This window comes from Chaetodon trifascialis, chromosome 23 (genome assembly GCF_039877785.1).
Source record: "Chaetodon trifascialis isolate fChaTrf1 chromosome 23, fChaTrf1.hap1, whole genome shotgun sequence".
NCBI lineage: Eukaryota > Metazoa > Chordata > Actinopteri > Chaetodontiformes > Chaetodontidae > Chaetodon > Chaetodon trifascialis.
Genome location: NC_092078.1, coordinates 14102723 through 14123245, shown reverse-complemented (window position 1 = coordinate 14123245; position 20523 = coordinate 14102723). Strand labels below are relative to the sequence as shown.

Below are 20523 nucleotides of genomic sequence, written 5' to 3'. Positions count from 1 at the left end.
GTCTGGTAACCAGTGCCAGCATGTGTGTGTGTCTGTGTGCAGGATTATTAAGGATTATTAATAGCAGAGCGGGCAGGTGACTGAGCAAGAGTCGCAAACCTCACGGCAGCATTCTGACAACAGATGGAGCCTTTGATATCCTCCCCTCAGATCTTTATTTAAAATAGGAAAACAGAATGAAAGGGCAAGATTAAAAGGGCAGGTGCGTGTTTTTGTCATGTGAGAGATTCAAAAAAGACATGCGGTGGGTGTGTGTGTGTGTCTGCGAGAAAGTGAGACATTAAGAGGCACAGGTCTCCTATATAATGAGAATTCCACAGGCTATTGGTGCAGCTGGTGAATGGAGTTGGCATGCTGCTCCGCTCTCTGACATAAGAATATCCCCCGTGCAAAACCAGGGCCCAAAATACAAAGAGGATTAATGTGGTCGCAGAAATACCCACAAAGCATGTGCAACACTTCAGCACATTCTGACACAGGGAAATGAAAGGCGTACAGCTTGCTCACTATAGCGTCTGCTTTGTCTTGGTGTTTATGTGTGAACAGCACATATGAATATCCAACACTGGATCCACACTCAGATCTAGAGTCCTTCTGTAGCTAATACACTAAAAACACTCCAGTAGCTTAGAGTACATACGCTAACTTTGGCTTGGTTGGTACATTACATGCAATTATCAATGCCCTTGCACAGGTTTGGCAAGTTTACATGATCCATGTCAAGAGAAACATTTTTCATGTGATTGGGGCAACAGTGATGAGAAGCTCTTCAACACTGTTGCTCATTCAGCTGAGAAACCTCAAGTTGTTCATTCAGCTGCTTTCAAATTCTGCTTAAATGCAGACAAAACCTTGCATTAATTCTTCAGAGCAATACAGTCTGACAAACCTCAGCTACTCAAACGACATGCCATCCTCTAAGGGTAGGTGGACTAAAGATACATGCACGTCTGCTCGAGTTTAACGTCCAGAAATTGACCTGATTCCTTAAATTTTGTGTTAGAAATTGCAGCTAGATACAATATTGAAATGTCTTCAAGATGTATTTCAGCATTTGACATTGTCTATGCTAAAGACAAATGAATAAGAGAGACATCAGATGACACTGGAAAACAAGCAAGATGCATTGGACAAGTTTCTTGCTTGGAGTACATGTAGGGGTTTCTCAGTTGTTGTCACAATGGCCCGATGGTAAACTGCACCCAGAGAATCATTTGGCAGATTTTTACAGTGCTTTCTTCCTCCCTGTTTACTGAGGTGGTAAATCAGGATAGGCATAACTCAAGAAAATCGAGTGTCCCACTGCTTCAGGGGGATTTAAAGGGGTCGGTGGGTGTGTGGTTGAAGCTGGCATCGGCGAAGATGGCCAAGGTGCCCACCGTGGTGAAGACGACAAAGATCCAGAGGAACATGCGGTCCACCACCATGGCCACGTACTGCCAGTCCTCCTTCAGCTGTAAGAGGACGGATGGATGAAAGGAGGGAAAAAGTGGAAGAGGATGAAGGGGGAATGGGAAATGAGTGAGGGGACACAAGGATGGAGTAGCAGTGGACGAACAGGAAAGGACAGAAAGACAGTTTTAATACAAAGGCAGAGTTCAGAATCCAAGGACTTAGTCTGAAAGAAAAAGATGGAAGAGCATTATAACTCGCTGAGACAGGTAAACTCACAGCTTCGTAGTCCTTCTCAGCCTGCAGGGCCTCAGCGATATATGTGATGGCGTCTATGGCTGACTTGAGCTCCTCGGGTAGCGTGAGGTAGCTGCTGGGTCCGTCAATGAACTTCCTCAGATCTGTACACATGCCGTCTGGGTGAAACCTACACAGCAACACACACACACATGAATGTCACAGGGATATATCTATAACAATACACAACATTCGACATACCGGATGTACCTCAGGACCCATTCAAGAGAAATGGAGTGAGTGCACACAAAGTGTCAACATCCAAACAAGCACACACGAGCTTGCAGAATGTGGCGACGTGCGAGCAGATGTCGGCCCGGGCTAATTAAAAGCTGCAAAGTAGTCGAGCGTTTATGAGGCAGGCTGCACGTCTCCTTTTGCACTCTTCTGTCATTCAGAGAGGAATAAAGAGAAGGTCAGCGGAGCTCCCCGGGCTCGCTCTGCCAGTGTGGGAGTCACCGCACTGCATCTGCTGACTGGGCTGCTCTGGCTGAGAAACCCTCTGTGTGTGTGTGTGTGTGTGTGTGTGTGTGTGTGTGTGTGTGTGTGTGTGTGTGTGTGTGTGTGTCCATGTTTCTGTGTTTACCTGTCGCCCTCAGTGACCAACTGTCTGCTGCTACGGTGTGCCAGCAGTTGCTGGGGGAAGCAGGGAGAAGGTCACTGTCACTCACAACGGGTCTAACAGTAGGTCAACTCTGTTTCCACTCTTTATTAAAATCATAGAAAAGAAATAAAGCTGGAAATCAAGCAGTGAGAGTCAATTCTGCACAAATATCCAGCTAAACTTTAACTTTTGCTAACCAGAGGGATTTGAAGGGGTCAGCTGAATGTGTTGTAGCTTTAACACAGCGCCCCTGAAGAAACTCAAAGCGTTACTCGTTAACCTTATCTGCTCTGGTTTTCCCTGCTGCATTTGGATTCACAATCGAACAAGTGCCCTTGAGCAATGACACGCAGACTCTTTCATTAGCTGCTTCCAGGAGAGCATCAGAGCCAGAGCTCTAAGACTTAACATTAAGTAGTGATACAGCATGATTCTCTCTGCAGGACGTCACAGCTGAAATGCTTGCTTGAGAAATGACATTGCCTGTGAAATGAAAGCATAATTCTGAGCTTATGACATATTTCTAGTCTTGGCCACCATGTCTGCCAGTTATGATGACACTGTACGCAGCAAAGTAGCTGAGATCTGTGAGATCTGAGGACACGATTAACATCAAAGTCCAACAACGTCCCATGTTTTCATGGGACTTTGTCTCGCTGTCTTCGTCTCTCTGTATATAATCAAAGAGGCTTTTGCCAGATTAAACCATTTAATTGTGTGCACATCTGGATTGTCTGTAGATATCCCTCACTGTGTGTACATACAACTATGGCAAGTGCAGTGGACCAAAATGAAATCAGAATACTGGTCTTTAAACTGTGACATATCCATCCATCCATCCATCCATCCATCCATCCATCCATCCATCCATCCATCCATTGTCCATGCCCGACTATCCCTTTCGGGGTTGCAGGGGGGCTGGAGCCTATCCCAGCTGTCATTGGGCAAAAGGCGGGGTACACCCTGAACTGGTCGCCAGCCGATTGCAGGGCTAAACTGTGATATATGATTACTAATTTCCCAATATTAGAATATGTGCCCTACATAAAATGTCTGTAAAAGTTATATTAAACAATATTACACCAAGATGACGTTTTGCCTTATTTTTTTATTTTGATCATCATTCCCCTTTAATTAGATTCTTATAACTCATCCACTGTAGGTCATTGCTATGACCTTGCCCCAAAAAAACATTACACAAATTAAAATTATTCTCCTTGCAGAACAGCTGCACTGTGCTTTTGACAAACATCTGTTTTCTTATGAAACACCTCAAATATGAAACACCTCTTTCACAAACATATCTTAGCTCCTAGGAAAAACCCAAAAAAAAAAAAACAGCTAAGATGAGTTGCAGGTCAGACAGCTCACCACCAGGGGGCAGCGTGGCACTGTGTTTTTCCCTGGAAAACATGAAAATGGAGGGTAAACCGGACAGCCAGGGCAGAGTGTAGTGCTGCTTGGTATTCAGTGCGGCAGTTTGGGGGTTTACAATGCAGCGTTGCCATCGCTGCTGCTCCTGTGAGCGTGGCGGGTGAGGAGGCTGCGACCTAAGAGAGGTGGAGCCTCCACAGATAGAGAGAGATAAGAGAGGGAGGTAGAGACACACAGTGTGGCCTCATAACCCCTCTTCCCCTTCCCCTCCTATGTGGCTCAAAGTAACACTTCATCAGCAAGAAGTAAATGACTATTCAGGAGACTAATTCAACTAAAACTGGCTGCCTCTGGTGCCAAGACATGCACTAAACCCAATTAATAAGGTGTGTGTGCATGTGCAGGCTCAAGAGAGATACTGCTGTCTCATCAAATTGTTCTAATAGGGCCCCCCCCCCCTTCTTCTGTCACCCGTTCTTTCACCTGAACACGCAGTGTCCCGCTCTAATGTGTCAGAGTCAATTTGTGCGGGTCATTATTGTTTTAGCAACGATTCTCTGCCGGCTCCAGTCTGCGCCTCTCGACACACTTCAGCTCTCACAGGGGGTGATTTTTGGTGAGAGCAGCAGGGAGCCTGGCTGGATAAGGATGTCACATAGAAGCCGGTTTCCAGGATGTACAGTTCCTCATGCTAACAAATTCACCTGAGCGAGGTCACTCATTTCCGGTGTCCACAGTATAGAGTTTTAGAGAGTGCACGGTCTGTGTGCCAACAGTGGCCTAAAGCAGCTCTTTACTCAACAGCTTCAGGGGTAGCACTCTGTACAACTGTAACCTCTACTGTGCATCTTTTTCCATCTGAGTGCACCAGTGTCACGGCAAACACCTCTCACAGTCTAAACCAAAGGTCAGAACAAGAAGAGCTAAATTTCTCTCCCTCAAAACGTTGTTCTCTGATCAGTTCTTTCCTTGCAACACCTTCAAAAATGTCTAGAACTGGAGTGCAGCTTTTACAGCAAGCATTGACATTGACGCATAGGACACGGGACATGTAATAGGTGACGGTGACTTCTAAGTCGATGTCTAAGTGTGTTTGCCTTGCTTTAAAGCCTTTAGTGCAGCCTGGACCAAAGCAATAAACCACCTAAAACACCACAGTGCATCACCTTGATTTCTTATTCTGGATAACAACTTAGATACAGGAGGATAAGATGTGAGTAAAATGTGTGTTTTCCCATACTTGTGGTAACAGCTATGATAAAGCATATTTCTGTAGAATGAGTGCTGGACTTCAGAGGACAAATGGAAGCTGTGGAAACAGGAAATGCAGGCCAGGTGACTTCAAAGATAAGCCTGAATACCAAATGCAAGAAAAGATATAGAAGCTTCTGAATTTCATTTCCAAGCATTATCTAACCTATTTTTGTTTATTTTACACTCCTTCAAACATGCGCACAGCTTTTCGCATACATGCAGACGCAAGCGCAATCACAAGCCCTAATTGATACACCTGCAGTTTGACTCTGGACTGAGAGTGGCTCTGGTTTCACCTGTTGGGCTTGGGGAACAAAAAGGAGGTGTCCGGCTTGCGGATGAAGTATTCATCAGCCGCTTTGCTGACGGTGATGATCTTTTTCTCTCGCCGGGGCATGGTCTCCAGGGACAGCGGGGTCTCTACTTTTGGCCGCAGCATGCCCAGGTAAGGAGGCAGCATGTGGATGAAGATCTGAGAGGAAAGCCATGATGAAAAGCAGAGAGTCAACTCCAAACAGTAAAATCAGTTTTAGTTTCTTCCAGTTCTTCTGATTTGATGAAACAGAAGGTTATTTAATAGTATTCCTCTTTCAGTCAGCAGCCTGTTGGCTCTTCCAGACCTCCATCAATCAGTTTGTTTAGATTCCTGTTTCATGATTTATAGGGCAGCTGAAATGTACGTACTTGCCCTGTATTTGCCTATTAAGGCTGAGAAATGAGGCAAAAAGCTGAACTGAGCAGTGGGATAACCTTTGAGAACAGTTGCTGGTGAATAATGTGGGTGGAGAAACCAAATGGGTAATGTTTTCCAATTCCTCAACGTCTACTCTCAAGGTGTCCTTGAGCAAAGCCATCAACTCCGGATGCTCCTGTGGAGCTCTATAGGACTATACTTGGACTGCGCATCTCCCAGATGTGTCTAACTAGATAGCATTTAATGTTTGATAAAACCTGAGAGAAAGCAAGTATGTTTACATCCCCATCAGGTGGGAATTGTTGGCTTTCAGACTTGGCGCTGCCTTTGAAAGAACACCAGAGGAAATTGACTTGAAGATAAAACAGCAAATAATAGGGGCAAATGTTAGTCTAGATCAATATCATAAATGCTGTTTGCCTCTGTAAATGGCTCTTTCATCAGTTCTTTGAAGCGCAGGGATATTCATCTTTGGAAATGGTTCTTGCCTGTATTGACACATAGATGTCAATAAAAGCCCACTGGCAAGGATCACACTGTATGCTGCAGCTACAATCGAGATTATAATGGGAGGTGAAGCAGCTTGACCTGTTTTATAGTTTCAAAGAAAAACGGTGACTTTGCCTGCATTCCAAATCAAATATGCCCATATTCTTATGTAACCTCCTCCAGCCTTTTTTTTTTATTTTGCAGACTGCCAGCACTGCAGCGACACCTGTTAGTACTTCCCATAGACTGTTCTGTCAGCTGACCACTGAGTCACACAGTGACATGATCAGTAGTAGTAATAATATTTTAGTTAGTATAGTTAAGGATGATTTGGTGGCAGGTAACACCGTCCAGATGTGACCACGAAGCCAAACCACTTCATCTGATTAATTAATGGTTAGCCAAACTATTTCCTCGTGCACCCCGTTGCTTCTGCACTGGAATATTCCACTTATGACGCCTGATCAAAAATAATTGGATGCAGGAAATGCTTCAGTGTCTGTGTAATTAAAAAAACAATGTACACCTGAACCCATCCATGTGACATCTGTTAGATTTCACACATCAAGGCATTTCTTGAGCCGGGAGTATAGGAGGGAAAACTGGCCTATGTGGGCAGATCCGGCTTTACATGCAGATCACAGCATCCGGAGCGACATTGAGGCTGAGCTGAAGGAGCTGAGAAACGTGGTGGCTGAGCAGAGGGAGGACCTGAAAGCTTTCAAGGCTGCACTTGCCACCCAGACTCAGGCCGTGGGACCAAGGTTGCCTTGTCTGTCACCTTGGTAGAGATACTTATGAACCATTTGACACACTTACAAAGGTCAGTTTCAACACTGGCAACGTCTAGAACCAGCGACAGGCACCTTCACTGCACCTGCTCGAGGAGCCCTTCACTCCAGGCGCAGCAGTGTAGATGACCGTGCTCATATGCGAGGGTGTAAGGGTGCGGACATTTGATTTTGTCCTTTACTGTGACTCTACAGCTGCTGAGGGGAGATGTTATTGACATCTGTATGTTTCCTGACAATAGATTTGCTGTGTCAGCATCAACCTCTCTGGCTTCCTGTCAGTCGCACTGCAAAGGCTATGAGGTGAGGAATGTGCCATGGAAATGACAGCACAATGTCTCTTCAACACGTACCAGATTTTGGGCACTAACAGAAACAAAAATGCGTCTCAAAATGTGGGACTTTTTTCCCGCTTCAATCAAATTCCTCCTGATTGGCTTAGATATGAAGATTAAATTGAAAAATTGCAGGGCTAAATGGCCGGCTTGGAAGTGGTGCCATTAGAGCTTAATAACTGTAATAAAAGCATGCTCTGAGAAGAAAAGTCAATTTTCCCCTCATTTTTCAGAATGTAATTATTGTATTAGTGGTATGGTTAGATGACATTTGGTCAGTGATGATTCATATTTACTTAGAATAAGATCGTTTTCAGATTTTGCAATTCATCACAGACACACATCCATTCCTTGGGGCCAGAAGAACAATGAGCTGAGGTGCATGTGTACATCTTACATGCATGCATACACATACACCTTACAGTGCAAAGAGTCACATTCAGTAAAGACAGAAGACAGAAACAGTAGCATTCATTTGGAGTTGTGTTTCTAGCTTCTTGATTAAAGTCAGCTCAGTATTCACTCAGTTTTTAACCTTACATATTCACCAGCAAGTCACTAATTTTCTGTCTGCTGTTCGGTGCTGGACATGTACCATACAGTGGGCTTCATCTGAACTTTGCTTTTACTGAAAACAGCTGTCTGCTGCTGGAAACAGTCCTGCTGAGACTGAACCAAAATAGCGGGAAACAAAAACAACAAGCTGAAAAATGCAAAAATATTCTGTACGGCTGAGAGAACTGCAAACTGGGGCGATGTCATTTCATACATTGTTAGTTTAAAGCTACTAATTAGTGTAGCTTTAAGGAGAATATATAATACCGCATTACAAGACTGACATAAATAGGTATCTCAGCATCCACAAATTTCCATCTATTAATGTTTTGTACCCGAATCCTTCCTTTCCACCTTTCATGACGCTGATAGTCTGAGGAGTAGGAGTGAAGAGAAGCAGAACCTATTATGTTCTTTTCTCTCATCAATCCGGTACCAAGCAGCTTAGTTCCATTAAACCACGCAAATCACCTGCCTATGAGCCTTTCGGAGGTGAATGTTCCCTGAAAGCGTGACATAATTTGGAGCAAAGTATAGAGCTGCTGCTCAGGCCTGTAATTAGCTGCACATAATGTACAGCGAGGGCAGCAGCTACCATTGGAGGTTAATGCTAGAACATGACGTTCAGGGTGTCGAGGACTTCATCCGATAGTCTGAACATAAACTACAACTGCCTCCATCGCACCAAATTATCACAAAAATGAACATTACATGAATGATTTCAAGGCCTCACTATGCTACATTTATGGAGGTGTTGATCACCCACATAATGGATTTCATTAATGAATCCGTTTTTTAGTAACGTCACGCCCTCAGATGTGTGCCCACGTCTCAGAAACGTATCTGACTTTACTCAGGACATGCTGAGAATGGCTTGTTTCCTGATATCCCTTTGACATCACACACCAGGCCTCTCTTTGATGCAGGCTGCTGAGAAAATGAAAGCCTCGACATTGAAGATATTACCCTCATCTTTATGATACAGTAGCTGTTATCCTCCCGAAGCCTCAAACAAGAGAAAGCCGGCTTTCTTATTCTATCAGATTGCTTTTTGCTGTTTTATAAATCTGCACCCAGGCTTTGTGCGTCTGATCTTCTGGACTCAGGGACCTCACCTTGCGGACCCACATGGGCATCTGGTGGGTGTTGGGTGAGCGGTGGTGCAGGTTGAGGACAACCACACTGAGGATTACAGAAAATGTGACCAGGATCATGGTGAACATGATGTAGTTGACGATGATGGGGACGCCCAGTGACGTCTCTGGGATCTTATCAGCCAGCAGCAGCAGGAATACAGTGAGGGTGAGCAACACGTTGATCGACAGACCCATCTTCTCTCCTGGAAAGAGAAAAAAGGACGTACTTATGTGGAGAAGATCTTATATCAATTCATTTTCATAGAAGCTGACGTTCAATATTTATTCTTGTTGACAAAAATAACAATCACAGTCTCACAGACTCATCTAGTTTTACCAGGACAAGGTTTGTTCCCCCTTCAGTGGACTGAGATCTACTATTTTAGCAGCAGCTGGTCCATGTAATTCATCAGTAATGACTCTAATGGAAAATTCATCTCCCAGTCTAAGTGAAGCTGATTGGCCGATAGAGCGCGGCCTCCCAGGTGTATTCACTGGTCACTTACAAGCTGTGTTTACCTCAGATTGGTTGGAGTTGGTAGGTAATGAGAAATTGATGTGCATTAGAGGAGCGCATGCTTCCACAGAGAGTAACTCACTCACTTCATCACACTGCATCGCCGCAAACTTCAACGTGTCAGAGTCTTGGCTGACAGGTGATCTGTGGGACGTGCAGCGCGGCGTTGTGACAGAAAATGTTTTTCAGAGATTACCACTTTAATGTCCTTGACTTGTCTCTGAGTCAGAGGGGAGGATCATACTTTATGAGCGAGCGTGCACGTCTGCAGACTGTGAGCAGACCTTGAGAGGTCCCTCAAGCAGAGGGTGAAAGATTTAAAAATCAGAGGGGCAGGGAAAGGAGGAAGCTCCGCGCACACACGTGCCACCTTCAGAGCTGTGGGCAGGATTTTTCGCTATACTGAGAGTCACGTGTCCATACTCGCCACACGTTTTTGATGAGCCACCAAGAAGTCTGTAAAAAGTTTCTTTTTCATTTGCTCTTTTAACTGTTTAATTCTCCAAAATATCTACCAGCATAGTGATCTAAATGCTGTTTCAGAAGCATCTTATATTTTAAGTCATTTACTTATTTCCAGTACGTTAGAATAAACTAAATTTAAGATCATGTTTTAAAACTAGCCCACCCTTTGGAAATAGGCTAAAGGAGGAAATCTAATACCACTCACCTCTTTTTCTCATGTGTCTCATGTGTCATGTTCATATGCTGTCATATATTGTGTTATGGTCACTGCTACATCCCCATAGTTGAGTGTGGAAATGGTAAAATGAGTACAATTCTCCTAGGGGTACATAAAGTCTAAAGAGCGTCACCTCTGGGCCATTTTCTGATAACCTTTGTCACCCATAGTATTTATGTATTGTGAGCTATTCGGTCATAACCAGGATTAGTAAATTCAATGTGGTTCAGGAAGGCGTTAATCATTTTAAGTTCTTTATTTCTAATTTACTTTTTAAGTTCTACCAGAATTTCTCCCTTCCGTCTGGGAGAGCTGTGTGTATCATTCTGGATTGGGGGATTACCTGCGTCAGGAGGCAGGTAGAAGTTAAAGATGGCGATGATGGTGATGAGGATGCAGGGAAGGATGATGTTCAGGACGTAGTACAGAGGCTTCCTCTCGATGATCAGGTAGAAGGTCATGTCCTCATAGTGATCATCGTTCATGTTCTTCCTGCTCGGCTTGTGTCTGATGTGCCACTCGCCGCCCTCTGGACGAACGTTCACATTTGAAGAATTTAGATCAGCAAAACGATGCACAACACAAAGTACAACTCTGCAAAAAGACAAGAGGGTCCAAACAAAAGTGCAACAACATGCAAAGCACTCCTGTGACTATGGTCCAAATATTTAGCAAAAGCAAGCATAAAGTGCCTCATGAGGGAATATTAAATAGAGTGGAGGAGTAATTCACTGTGTCATTCAGGGGAATATATCTCCCTCAGTACTACTACAATGTCATTTACTGTGCAGATGTTACTACATTTTATGTCTTTCCCTTTTTCTCTAAAAACTGCTTCGACTGCTTAAAGATGCTTAAACATTATATTCATTCATTTGCTCACTGATCTAAAAATTGTGTTCTGTGTCATCAAATGTTTCCCTCCCTTCCTAAAAGCCCTCATATTCCGTGCACTGCTCCATCTGTCCGTCCTCTAATGCCCCCCACCCACCAGATTCTCACCGCTGAAAGATTCGTCCAGTTGAATCTCTCTGATCTCGTTGCCTCTTGAGTCCAGCGCATACTGCACGTCGATCTCGGTCGCGTCGTACGTGTAGGAGCGGAACTGCATGGTGCAGTTCTGCCAGTCAAACGGGAAATATGTTACCTGGACGCAGGAACAAAGAGGGATGTGACAGGAGCCAGAGAGGTGGGAGAGGTGGAGTGAGCTTAAAAGGAAATGCATGGAGAGCATAGAAACAGCGTAAGTTTGTGTGTGTGTGTGTGTGTGTGTGTGTGTGTGTGTGTGTGTGTGTGTGTGTGTGTGTGTGTGTGTGTGTGTGTTCACCTTCACTCCACATGAGCTGCAGTAGAGTGCAGGTGGAGTCCAGGTGACTCTGCCATTACTATAAGCCTGAACGTGGACGTGCAGGGCCACGTCAAACACGCCGTCATTACTGCAAACAGAGATTTAGATCAGATATTCATCCATCCTTCCATTGTCTATACCCGACTATCCCTTTCGGGGTTGTGGGGGGGCTGGAGCCTATCCCAGCTGTCAACGGGTGAGAGGTGGGCTACACCCTGAACCGGTCGCCAGTTGATCACAGGGCCACATATACTGACAAACAACCATTCACGCTCACACTCACACCTAAGGACAATTTCAGAGTCACCGATTAACTTAATGAGCATGTTTTTGGTCTGTGGGAGGAAGCCGGAGTGCCCGGAGAGAACCCACGCATGCACGGGAAGAACATGCAAACTTCACACAGAAAGGCCTGCCCAACCCGGAGATCAGACTGACGACCTTCTTGCTGTGAGGCATGCGCCCTACCTGCCACTGTGCCGTCCTAGATCAAATATGAAATCAAAATTTGAGTTCTTTCCTCTTTACCTGCACGTTATTTTTAGGAGAAGATTGCATGTGAAACATCTCTTATTTGTTGATTTATTAAATTCCTTATATTCTTCTACTGTTTCTTTCCTCACACACTGATGTTTAGCCAGGTTTGGAACAGTACAGTAACACAGACTGAGGCAGAGAATTGACTCAAACACATGTCAGAGGAGGGTTACTGTCCCATCCAGTGCATTACCTGCCTACCTGAGGCCACACACCCAAGCCTGCTGCAGCCTCTCTGCAGGTAGGCTGCATGTTGGACCTGTCAGCTTACAGCAAAAAACGTCTGATAGTGGTTCTTTCTGTTCACAGTTTGCATGCTGTCCCGTATCACATGCAAATCTAACAGACAACAATCAACAAGCCCTGATCTCTCCTAACCTTAACCAACTACAAAGAAAAACAGGGTAAAGCTCTGGTCAGAGCGAGTAACATCTATCTCGTATGTCTGATTATTGCAGTCACACTGCTCCTTCCATTCTCTCACCACAGCTATAGAGTGCATCAACATTTGGCTGCAGTCCCGTACTGCAAGACCACACTAAAACATTTTAATTGGCACGGATGAAGTGGGGGAACTCGACACATTTCACGGGACACTTCTAAGTGCAGCACTAATGCTGGATGTATACAGAGCTGTTTTGGCCGTTAAGCTCATAACACTGTACACAACAAAGACATCAAGTCAATTAGACACAGATTTAGCCGTCTGTCAGGCGCCTGCATTTGGTTTTTATGGCTCTGCTAATTTAAGCTTGTGTCCTTAAAGCGGGGCCTCCTAAAACTGCGTGTCCGTGAAGGTGCCGCTGCCGCCGCTGAAATGACCAGCATTGATCATGCACACGGAGAGGAGGGTGCGCACGCTTTTGCATTGGTGTGTATGTACATATTTGTGCGGTTCCAAGCGAGTGCCTCCTGGGCTGAAGCTGCTGAGCGGTGCCATCATTTCAGTTTTCAGGGAGCCGTGCTGCTTAATTGTCTATAAAGTGTTGATGAATGGAGCAGTGGGGATATTTACAGTGGAGGTAATGGGAGGGTATATGTGTGAGAAATAAGAAAAAAAGAGACTATATTCACTGTTTGAAGTATCTAAATTTTCTAATTTAATACTGTGATATAGACTTTTTTCCATTATATAAGTACTGCACTGTACTATATGTCCACTGGGTGCAGCTGTTTTGACTCCATCACACTACACACAATCTGCTGCCACTCCAGTCAATGTTTTTGCTTTTTATCTGTTACTAAATTCGTCTTTATATGCACATAGAAAAAGGAGCAGCCTCATCAACATGTACAGGAGGGTCACACCTAAGCACTCCTTAGGGCTAAGGAAGGAACTGTCCTGGACAACAAACTAAAAATCTAAAACACGGAGGACAGCGGCCAAACGGTTTCTCCCCTCAGCTCTGTGGTTTTGATAAATTCATGTCAACGTGAGTGCAGTGCTTACTTATTGATGAGGACAATGTCAGGCAGCCAAACCTTCCCCGAGGGGATACGCAACACCTCAATCCCATCATGTTCCTTGGGGGTCCATACCAGCCGATGATCTGTCCATTCCTGTTTGAAAAATGTCAAGAAGATCTTGTTGTTTGCCGATGCTGGGAATCACACACGAGCACATGAAAAGGGCAGGAGACAAGAGGGAGATGATAGAAGGGAGAAACTTTGCATTACAAATGTAACCAATTTGTCATTTCATCGGTTTATTTTTCATTTTTCTGCTGCTGGAATTAGATTCCACGGGGACGATTCTTCTGTGCGTTTGTCCTTGCATAACAAAACATGATTTGCATAATTTTTCATTTTGCATATACTCTGTATTATTATAACTACTCCAAGTGTTCCCACATGGTTATTTGTGTATTGGCACTGAGCTGTACACGAAGAAGGAGGTCTTATGCTAATACGCTTACTTTCATTGGAGCTGGAGTCACGGATGAGTCGGTCAAAATAATGTGAGACAGTGAGAAGCTGCACAGTTTCAGTCCTGTGTGTTAATGAAGACTGTGTGGAGGCATTCCACTTCATGCAACTTCCTGTTTGAGAGCCTGCTGGCAGATCATTCAGTGGGTGTTTGGGGGGAGGCTTGCAATTTAGCCCCGAAACGTCTGACACATGAACACACTTACCAGGTTCATCACAACAATGGTGCTCATTTCTTCATTTTTCATATTCTGCAACAGAAATATTAAAAGGTGTGTGTTATTGGTGCTCTACATTCATAGACACACAACACTCTGACAACACAGGCAACTTGCCAGCTAAGGGGCTGCACACCTGTTGTATGAATGTAGCGCAGAAAGGGTCAGGATTACCACAATTATAAGACGTGGAATCCTGTTTTGTGCGTCAAACACGCTGCCTTTATCCACTTGTTAAAGTGCCTTTCTGTCATCTAAACATAGTGACTTTTATGTTAATGTCGCTTAGGGCTTCATTCAGAGCAGCCGTGAATTAAACGCTTTATTACAGCAAGGAAGATTGTTTTCTCCTCTCTCACGGGCTGCATCACTGATGGATTTTAAGACTTATTTTGCCTTAATTAATGACCATCACGAGCAAGAGGGACACCAGCCCCAACTTCGCACACTAATCCAATGATTGGTTATTAGAAAGCAAAATCTGCCAGCTGTTTTATGAAGTCTGATGCGCGCAAGCATTGGATAGCAGGGAAGATACGACTTTCAACGAGATGGATGGAAGGAGAATGGCCCTTTAAAAAGTCATCCGACGACAATGTCCAGCGTGGCCTTTTGGCTGCTGCTTTCTAGTCTTATTTGTAAGGCTTTGTTTAAAATCAGTTTTAAGAATTTGGATTGAATCCAGTGACAGTGCATTAGCTGGATTACTGTCAGTATTGCTTTGCTGCAGAAGCGTGCTGCATTACATCAAAGACAATCAGAACAAATTGGGTTAAGTGAGCTGACGCTTTTTTAATTGAACCCGAGCTTCAGTGATCACACTGCTTCACCGTGCTTGTACGAGAAGGCCGACGACACAGGTCGCATCAAGAGTCCTGGTGCTGGAAATACAGCCTGTACTTGTTGATATTAGCTCCAAACCGGCGCACAAAACAGCTGACAGTCATTTGAGATGCTGGCTGGTTTGACTGCAATGTACACACACACCAGCTACTTCCAGGACAGAGTTCATGATGCAGGCTTTGGTAAAGATGTTTGCATGCGAGTGTGTGTGCATGTGCGTGTGTGATTGTCTATCCAGCAGGAAGGTGGAGCTTCTCTGAGCCGGGCCTGCTATTTAAAACGCTGGGAGGAATGTCAGGGAGACAGCTGGGACAGGGAGAGGGAGGGGGTGGGTGGGGTAGAGGGAGGTTGACTTAAACCACCTCTCTCTCTCACACACACACACACACACGCACACACACACACCTATCTCATCACTGACCTGTCACTTACTCATACTTCCTGTAAGTGTCTGACTTCGCCTCAGGATGTCCCTCTGGGGGGAATGTTAATAATAACTCTGCTGTTATCGAGCTGACTAGTTCTGGGCAGACGGGGGGCTGAGCGTCCAAGTGGGTCAGTATTCAAGATCATTACACTCCAGAACTTTAGGGCCCCATGTGACTTCCTCTCCAGAGTAAGACTGACCTTGAGTGGAGGTGTAAGGAGCACACTCGCTGTAGATGTGTATGTACATGCGACACTGTGCGTGTGCATTGTTACCTTTTTATGCAGTCACGCAGGCAGAAGCCCTGTCAGTCATGCTGCTCAAACACTATTTGCCAGCAGTATTTCACAACAGAAGCACGACTCTTTTTGCAATTTGACTCAACGGAACAGCAAGCGCTGAATTTTGAACCAGACGATTCTCAGATACATTCACAGTCTTGGATTAAAAACTTTCTGCTCTACATTTTGACATTATCCTGTCGTGTGCGACTATAGGGCTGTGCTGTAGGTGGTCTCTCAGCATGCAGAGCAACCACTGTGCTTTAAACCTTTGCAGAGACATCTGTCTGTGGGAATCTGATTTTTAAATATGTGTTAAGAAGAGCTGTTCCTGAGGCAGTTTTTTGGGTACGTTACAGTATTGAAGCTGTCAGGCAATAAGAGAGGAGGAGCACAGAGATGCAGGCGAGGTTTCATGTCACATGAAAAATCCCTCAAGGAAACTAATCTGCATATGGTACAATATCCTGTTTTAAAGCCTTTTTAGTGGTGAGTAAGGCTAAGATTTACCAAATTTGGCTACATACAACATAATGAAGCTACAGCTAGTTTGCATACTAACGTCAACACCATGACCAGCATGTTCATGAATGAAACAAACATGCATCAGTTATATTGTTATATTCTGGGTGTGCATGTACTATATATGTAAATATACGTGTTGGGGTCTCGTGCCTCACCAGTCCAACGAAGGAGGAGAGGACCATACCCACACGGACCACCACCCTCTCTTCTGGGCTGGCAGCTGGCCGCACCTTGAGGTTGTAGTTGGTAAAGAGCGTTTTCATCAGAGCCTTCTCCACATCAGACCCACCTGTATGACAGACAGATTAAGGGCTTCTATGTTAGGTTCAGTTATGACATCAGCTTTCAAGATGATTGATCATTTTGATTCTGTTAATAGTGGATTATGAGAAACCCACAGGCCAAATTAGGCTGCCATTAGTAGCCACTATTCTTTAGGTTCAATTTCTTTATTGCAAACCAATTCACATTTCTGCCATTCGCTGCTGTCTCTCTCACAGTTTAAAATTCATAAAATGAACCCAAACACTTTTAACTAAAGTTTCTGCCGGGTGCTGTGTGCAAAAACCCATCACACTGGTGACAAGTGGGGGCCGAACTGACTGGCAGGCAAGGTGTGTTGTGCATTCAAATGTGAGAACCAATAAACCCTCGAGCTCAGGGGCTGAGTCAATAGTACACAGCGAGTGAATGCTTTCCAGAATTAGTTATTATATGAGGATGTGTTGCCCAGCAGGATATCCAGACTAGTTGTAGCTACATTAGGGGATTAAGAGAGACAGAGATATTCAAACCAACACAATCAATGAAACATCCTCCTGGTCTTTCCTAACAAGAGTCCCACCTTCTGCCTCACCACCCACTCACACTGACTGCAAACCCCACAGAGGAAGTAACAGGTTCAACTCAAATGAGTGTCGGGAGAGAGAGAGAGAGAGAGGACTGGTGGCTTTTGGAGGAGTTTCAGCGGCTTGGTAACAGGATAAAACTGGGCAGAGTTTGAGTTTTGCAAAGGGGCAATAATGTGGTGAAGCGTTCGATGGCCAAATTAAAGACATGTGCGTTTTCTTTATTATTTCGTTATTTTGATGTAGAATTTAACGCATAATATTGATTATAGCCACTAACTTTTTCCTTGTAGGATACAACATGCATGTATTTGTTAACTGGTTGCAGATAAATCAGAAAAAAAAATCTGGTGTGTTTTATTACAAAAATTGCAACTTCAGGACTAATATATTAACCAATAACACTGAAATTAATACAAACACAGCTGCAAGAAATGTATGTTCTGAACACTTAACAGTACTGTAACATGTATACCATATAAAAGCTATAAAACTTCATTTAATAAATACCCTTTAGACCTTAATGCCTGTGTATTGCCTGCAGACCGTATTGTTATCCAGTAGCAGTTACAATGTGTCTCACAACAGGCTTGTACAGTTGTGTAACCTCCAAAACCCAAATGCTCCCATTCCACAGCATTCTGAGTTTTACTTCCACCCATTTGCTCCTCAGTGTTGGAAGGTTAGAAGCATTTATAATCAGCAGCTCTGGCGATGCAGCATTCATCACGTTTGGCACAGCCGTGGCCCCGGCAGGATCTGACCTGACAGGAATAAATGACAACGATCACCCAGCAAGGCACCCCCATTAGCCAGGCACAGGGAAGCATGGCTGCTGATGGGGGAGGCTGCATGGGAGGTGGTTGTACACGGCTGCAATGTAGCATTTTCTTCTCTTTTCCCAGTTCAGACTTAAGAGACGATCAAAACCAGTGAGATCAGGTGAGGTGAGACCACGTCAAAGGCTAGTTTTGAGCATGTGAGGGATGCTTGCAGCGAACATAACTGACAGCATTTGGAACTCACTTTGATAAAGCAGCAAAGAAGTCGGGTTGAGTGCTGTTTTTATCCAGAAACCAGTCAGTGGTCAGTTACCAAATCAACTGCCTGATGACAAGGAACACACTGATTTCTCTGCAGAAATGGATGTTTGACAATGATCGTTCATGGCTTTTGTGTCTCTGATATTTATTTAAGTTTATAACAGCTGTCTGCAGTAACACAAGTCTTTTCCTTAGAGACAGCATTCCTTTTCTATTTGGAGTTACCTTGTTTACTCTCTATTTTCTTCTATCCCCCTTCTTCAGCTTCAGGTTTGTTTATTGTCATTCAACCATACACATAGTAGGATATGTTGTGGGTCCAAGGTGCTACTATACAAATATGAATAAGAATTAAAAAATAAATAAAGGGGGGGGGGGGGGGGGGGGGGACTATAAGTGAGACAGAGCTGCGGATCAACTGCACTTTCTGCTAACGGCTAATCAGCAAATGTTAGCATGCTAACCAGGTAAACATTACCTGCTGAACATGAGCATGTTAGCATGTGAAAGTGAGCATGTTAGCATTCAGCTTCAGGCTCTGCTGTCACTGCTTAGTAATCCCCACAGTGTGTCTGTGGTGTGTTTACTGACTGGACTTTATGCTGACTTGTCTTGACTGTGTTCTTACCAGCAATATATTCAGTGTGTTTGCTGTGACACAGAACTTAATCAGGACGACAGTAATTGAATTTTAATATTGATCCTATTCAATTCTAATATGACTTGAAGAATGTACACCATGTCCTGGAGACACGGTGCTATTGCTATATTATTTCTTCCAGTGTTATTCTGGAAGGTTCCTTTTGCTCCATGTGGCCCTCTACATGTGGCATTACTGTAGTATATACATAAGAAGTTAGCACAAAGCTCTGTCACATGCATACACTGTGTCAGCTTGTGTCTTACCTGCCACTGTGCTCAGGCTGCACAAGCAACATGCCAGCAGGAGCAGATCCAGGCTTTTCATGGCGACCCCCAAAAACCTGAACCGTCTCTCCTCTGAAAAACAGATAATCAGTTGATTAAGTTCTTTCAAGTCTTATTTATTCTTCGTTTTCTTTTCCGGTGCAGCTCACTGGAAGTCTTCAGCGTAACTTTTGCTTTGCTCACTTTGGACTGTTGTTGTCTGTCAGTCAGGCAGGCCTGGCCAACTGCTGTCTGCTCCAATTACATCCTCGGGGAGGGGGGAGGGTGTGTGTCATTGCTCACCCCCCTCCATCAGTGTGAACCAGGCTTGACCCTGGCCAATGAGAGCTTTTTTACACACCACTGGTGCTCAAACTGTGGCCGAGGGACCCACAGGAGTCCTTGTGGGGTTTCCAGGCAGGTCCTCAAAAAAAGAAGGTTAAATTCAAGCAGCAAAATAATCACACATTTTCATACCATCCTCCTTCATCCTGCTGGTTCGGACATTGCTAGGGGCTTACATTATTTTCACACATTCATTTCTGATACATCAAACCTCCTTTAAGTCTTGTGCCAGCAAACATTCATCCTGTAAGACATCCACCAACAGCTGTTGAGTTGATCACTCTAATTAGAATAATATAGCATGAAATGACGCTAGTTTCAAATTCAGGCACAAAGACCACGTCTTGTCCTCATCCAATTTCCTCTTCCAATTGATAGATGTACCTTTGGCCCCGAATCCCCTTTTCTGCTTCCTCACCTTCTTCTCTCTCATTATAAGAGCCACAATGAAACAATGAAGCTGCCACGCCTCATCAAAATGTTGCTCCAACCCCGAGTCTCACTCAGTGGGTCATTAGATATGACACCTTCAGGTCTACAGCAATTACTGATCCACGTTTGACCCTTTGTTCATCCTCTTGAGCCAGCTTCTCATTTTCTCTATCTCTATTATCCCCCAGCCCATTCCCTGGGAATTAGGTCCATATTGGACGATTCTCACAATTTATGTCTGACATTCAGTGCCAATGCAGGAAGACCTGTGCTGTGTCCTCTGTGTAAAGGAAAACTGAGGCTGTGGAGGAGGTGTTTTTGTTACCTAACTGTAACCATATTGTGACCATTTCATCTCACCGTGGATGCCATTGCAGAAAACTTTGACACTGGCTATTATCTGGGTTTTTGCAACCTTATTATAGGATTGTATTTCTCCAGTCTCCTTATGTGCCGTTCAAATACACTAATTTGCCTCAGTGCCATGGTCTTTGTCAATGAAAAACACACTGAAACTTGTCGTATTTTTCACGCATTACTTAAATAAAACCAAATTTCGGTGTTCTTGTTCTGCATATTTTGCCTTATTGTGATCATCCACTGGCAAGTTTCTTAGCTTTCCACTGATAGTCAAACCTATCTCTTAATATCAAGTACAAATGGAGAGGAGCACTGAATTTTTCCAGTGATAAATTACCTGAAGCTTTCTAGCAATTTAATATAA

General features: G+C 44.2%; 1 protein-coding gene across 1 annotated transcript; it reads right to left on the bottom strand.

The window, feature by feature from the left end:
• Positions 1-1267: 1267 nt before the first annotated feature.
• chrnb1 (cholinergic receptor, nicotinic, beta 1 (muscle)) lies at positions 1268-19083 on the bottom strand. Its single transcript, XM_070993272.1, has 11 exons — positions 19023-19083; positions 16381-16514; positions 14138-14182; positions 13456-13565; positions 11448-11556; positions 11123-11267; positions 10464-10649; positions 8901-9124; positions 5218-5393; positions 1672-1819; positions 1268-1454 (listed from the first exon to the last, which is right to left on the bottom strand). The coding sequence occupies exons 1-11, from the start codon at positions 19081-19083 to the stop codon at positions 1308-1310; spliced, it is 1485 nt and encodes a 494-aa protein (XP_070849373.1). The 3' UTR covers positions 1268-1307.
• Positions 19084-20523: the final 1440 nt, after the last annotated feature.

Bases quoted from the DNA above. Each gene is read 5' to 3' on its own strand.
- chrnb1 (XM_070993272.1), bottom strand. From the start codon at position 19,083: ATGAAAAGCCTGGATCTGCTCCTGCTGGCATGTTGCTTGTGCAGCCTG. The intron at 16,515-19,022 runs GTAAGACACAAG...TCTGTCATACAG, and splicing joins CAGCCTGAGCACAGTGGCAG to GTGGGTCTGATGTGGAGAAG. The intron at 1,820-5,217 runs GTGAAACCAGAG...GTTGCTGTGTAG, and splicing joins TTGTTCCCCAAGCCCAACAG to GTTTCACCCAGACGGCATGT.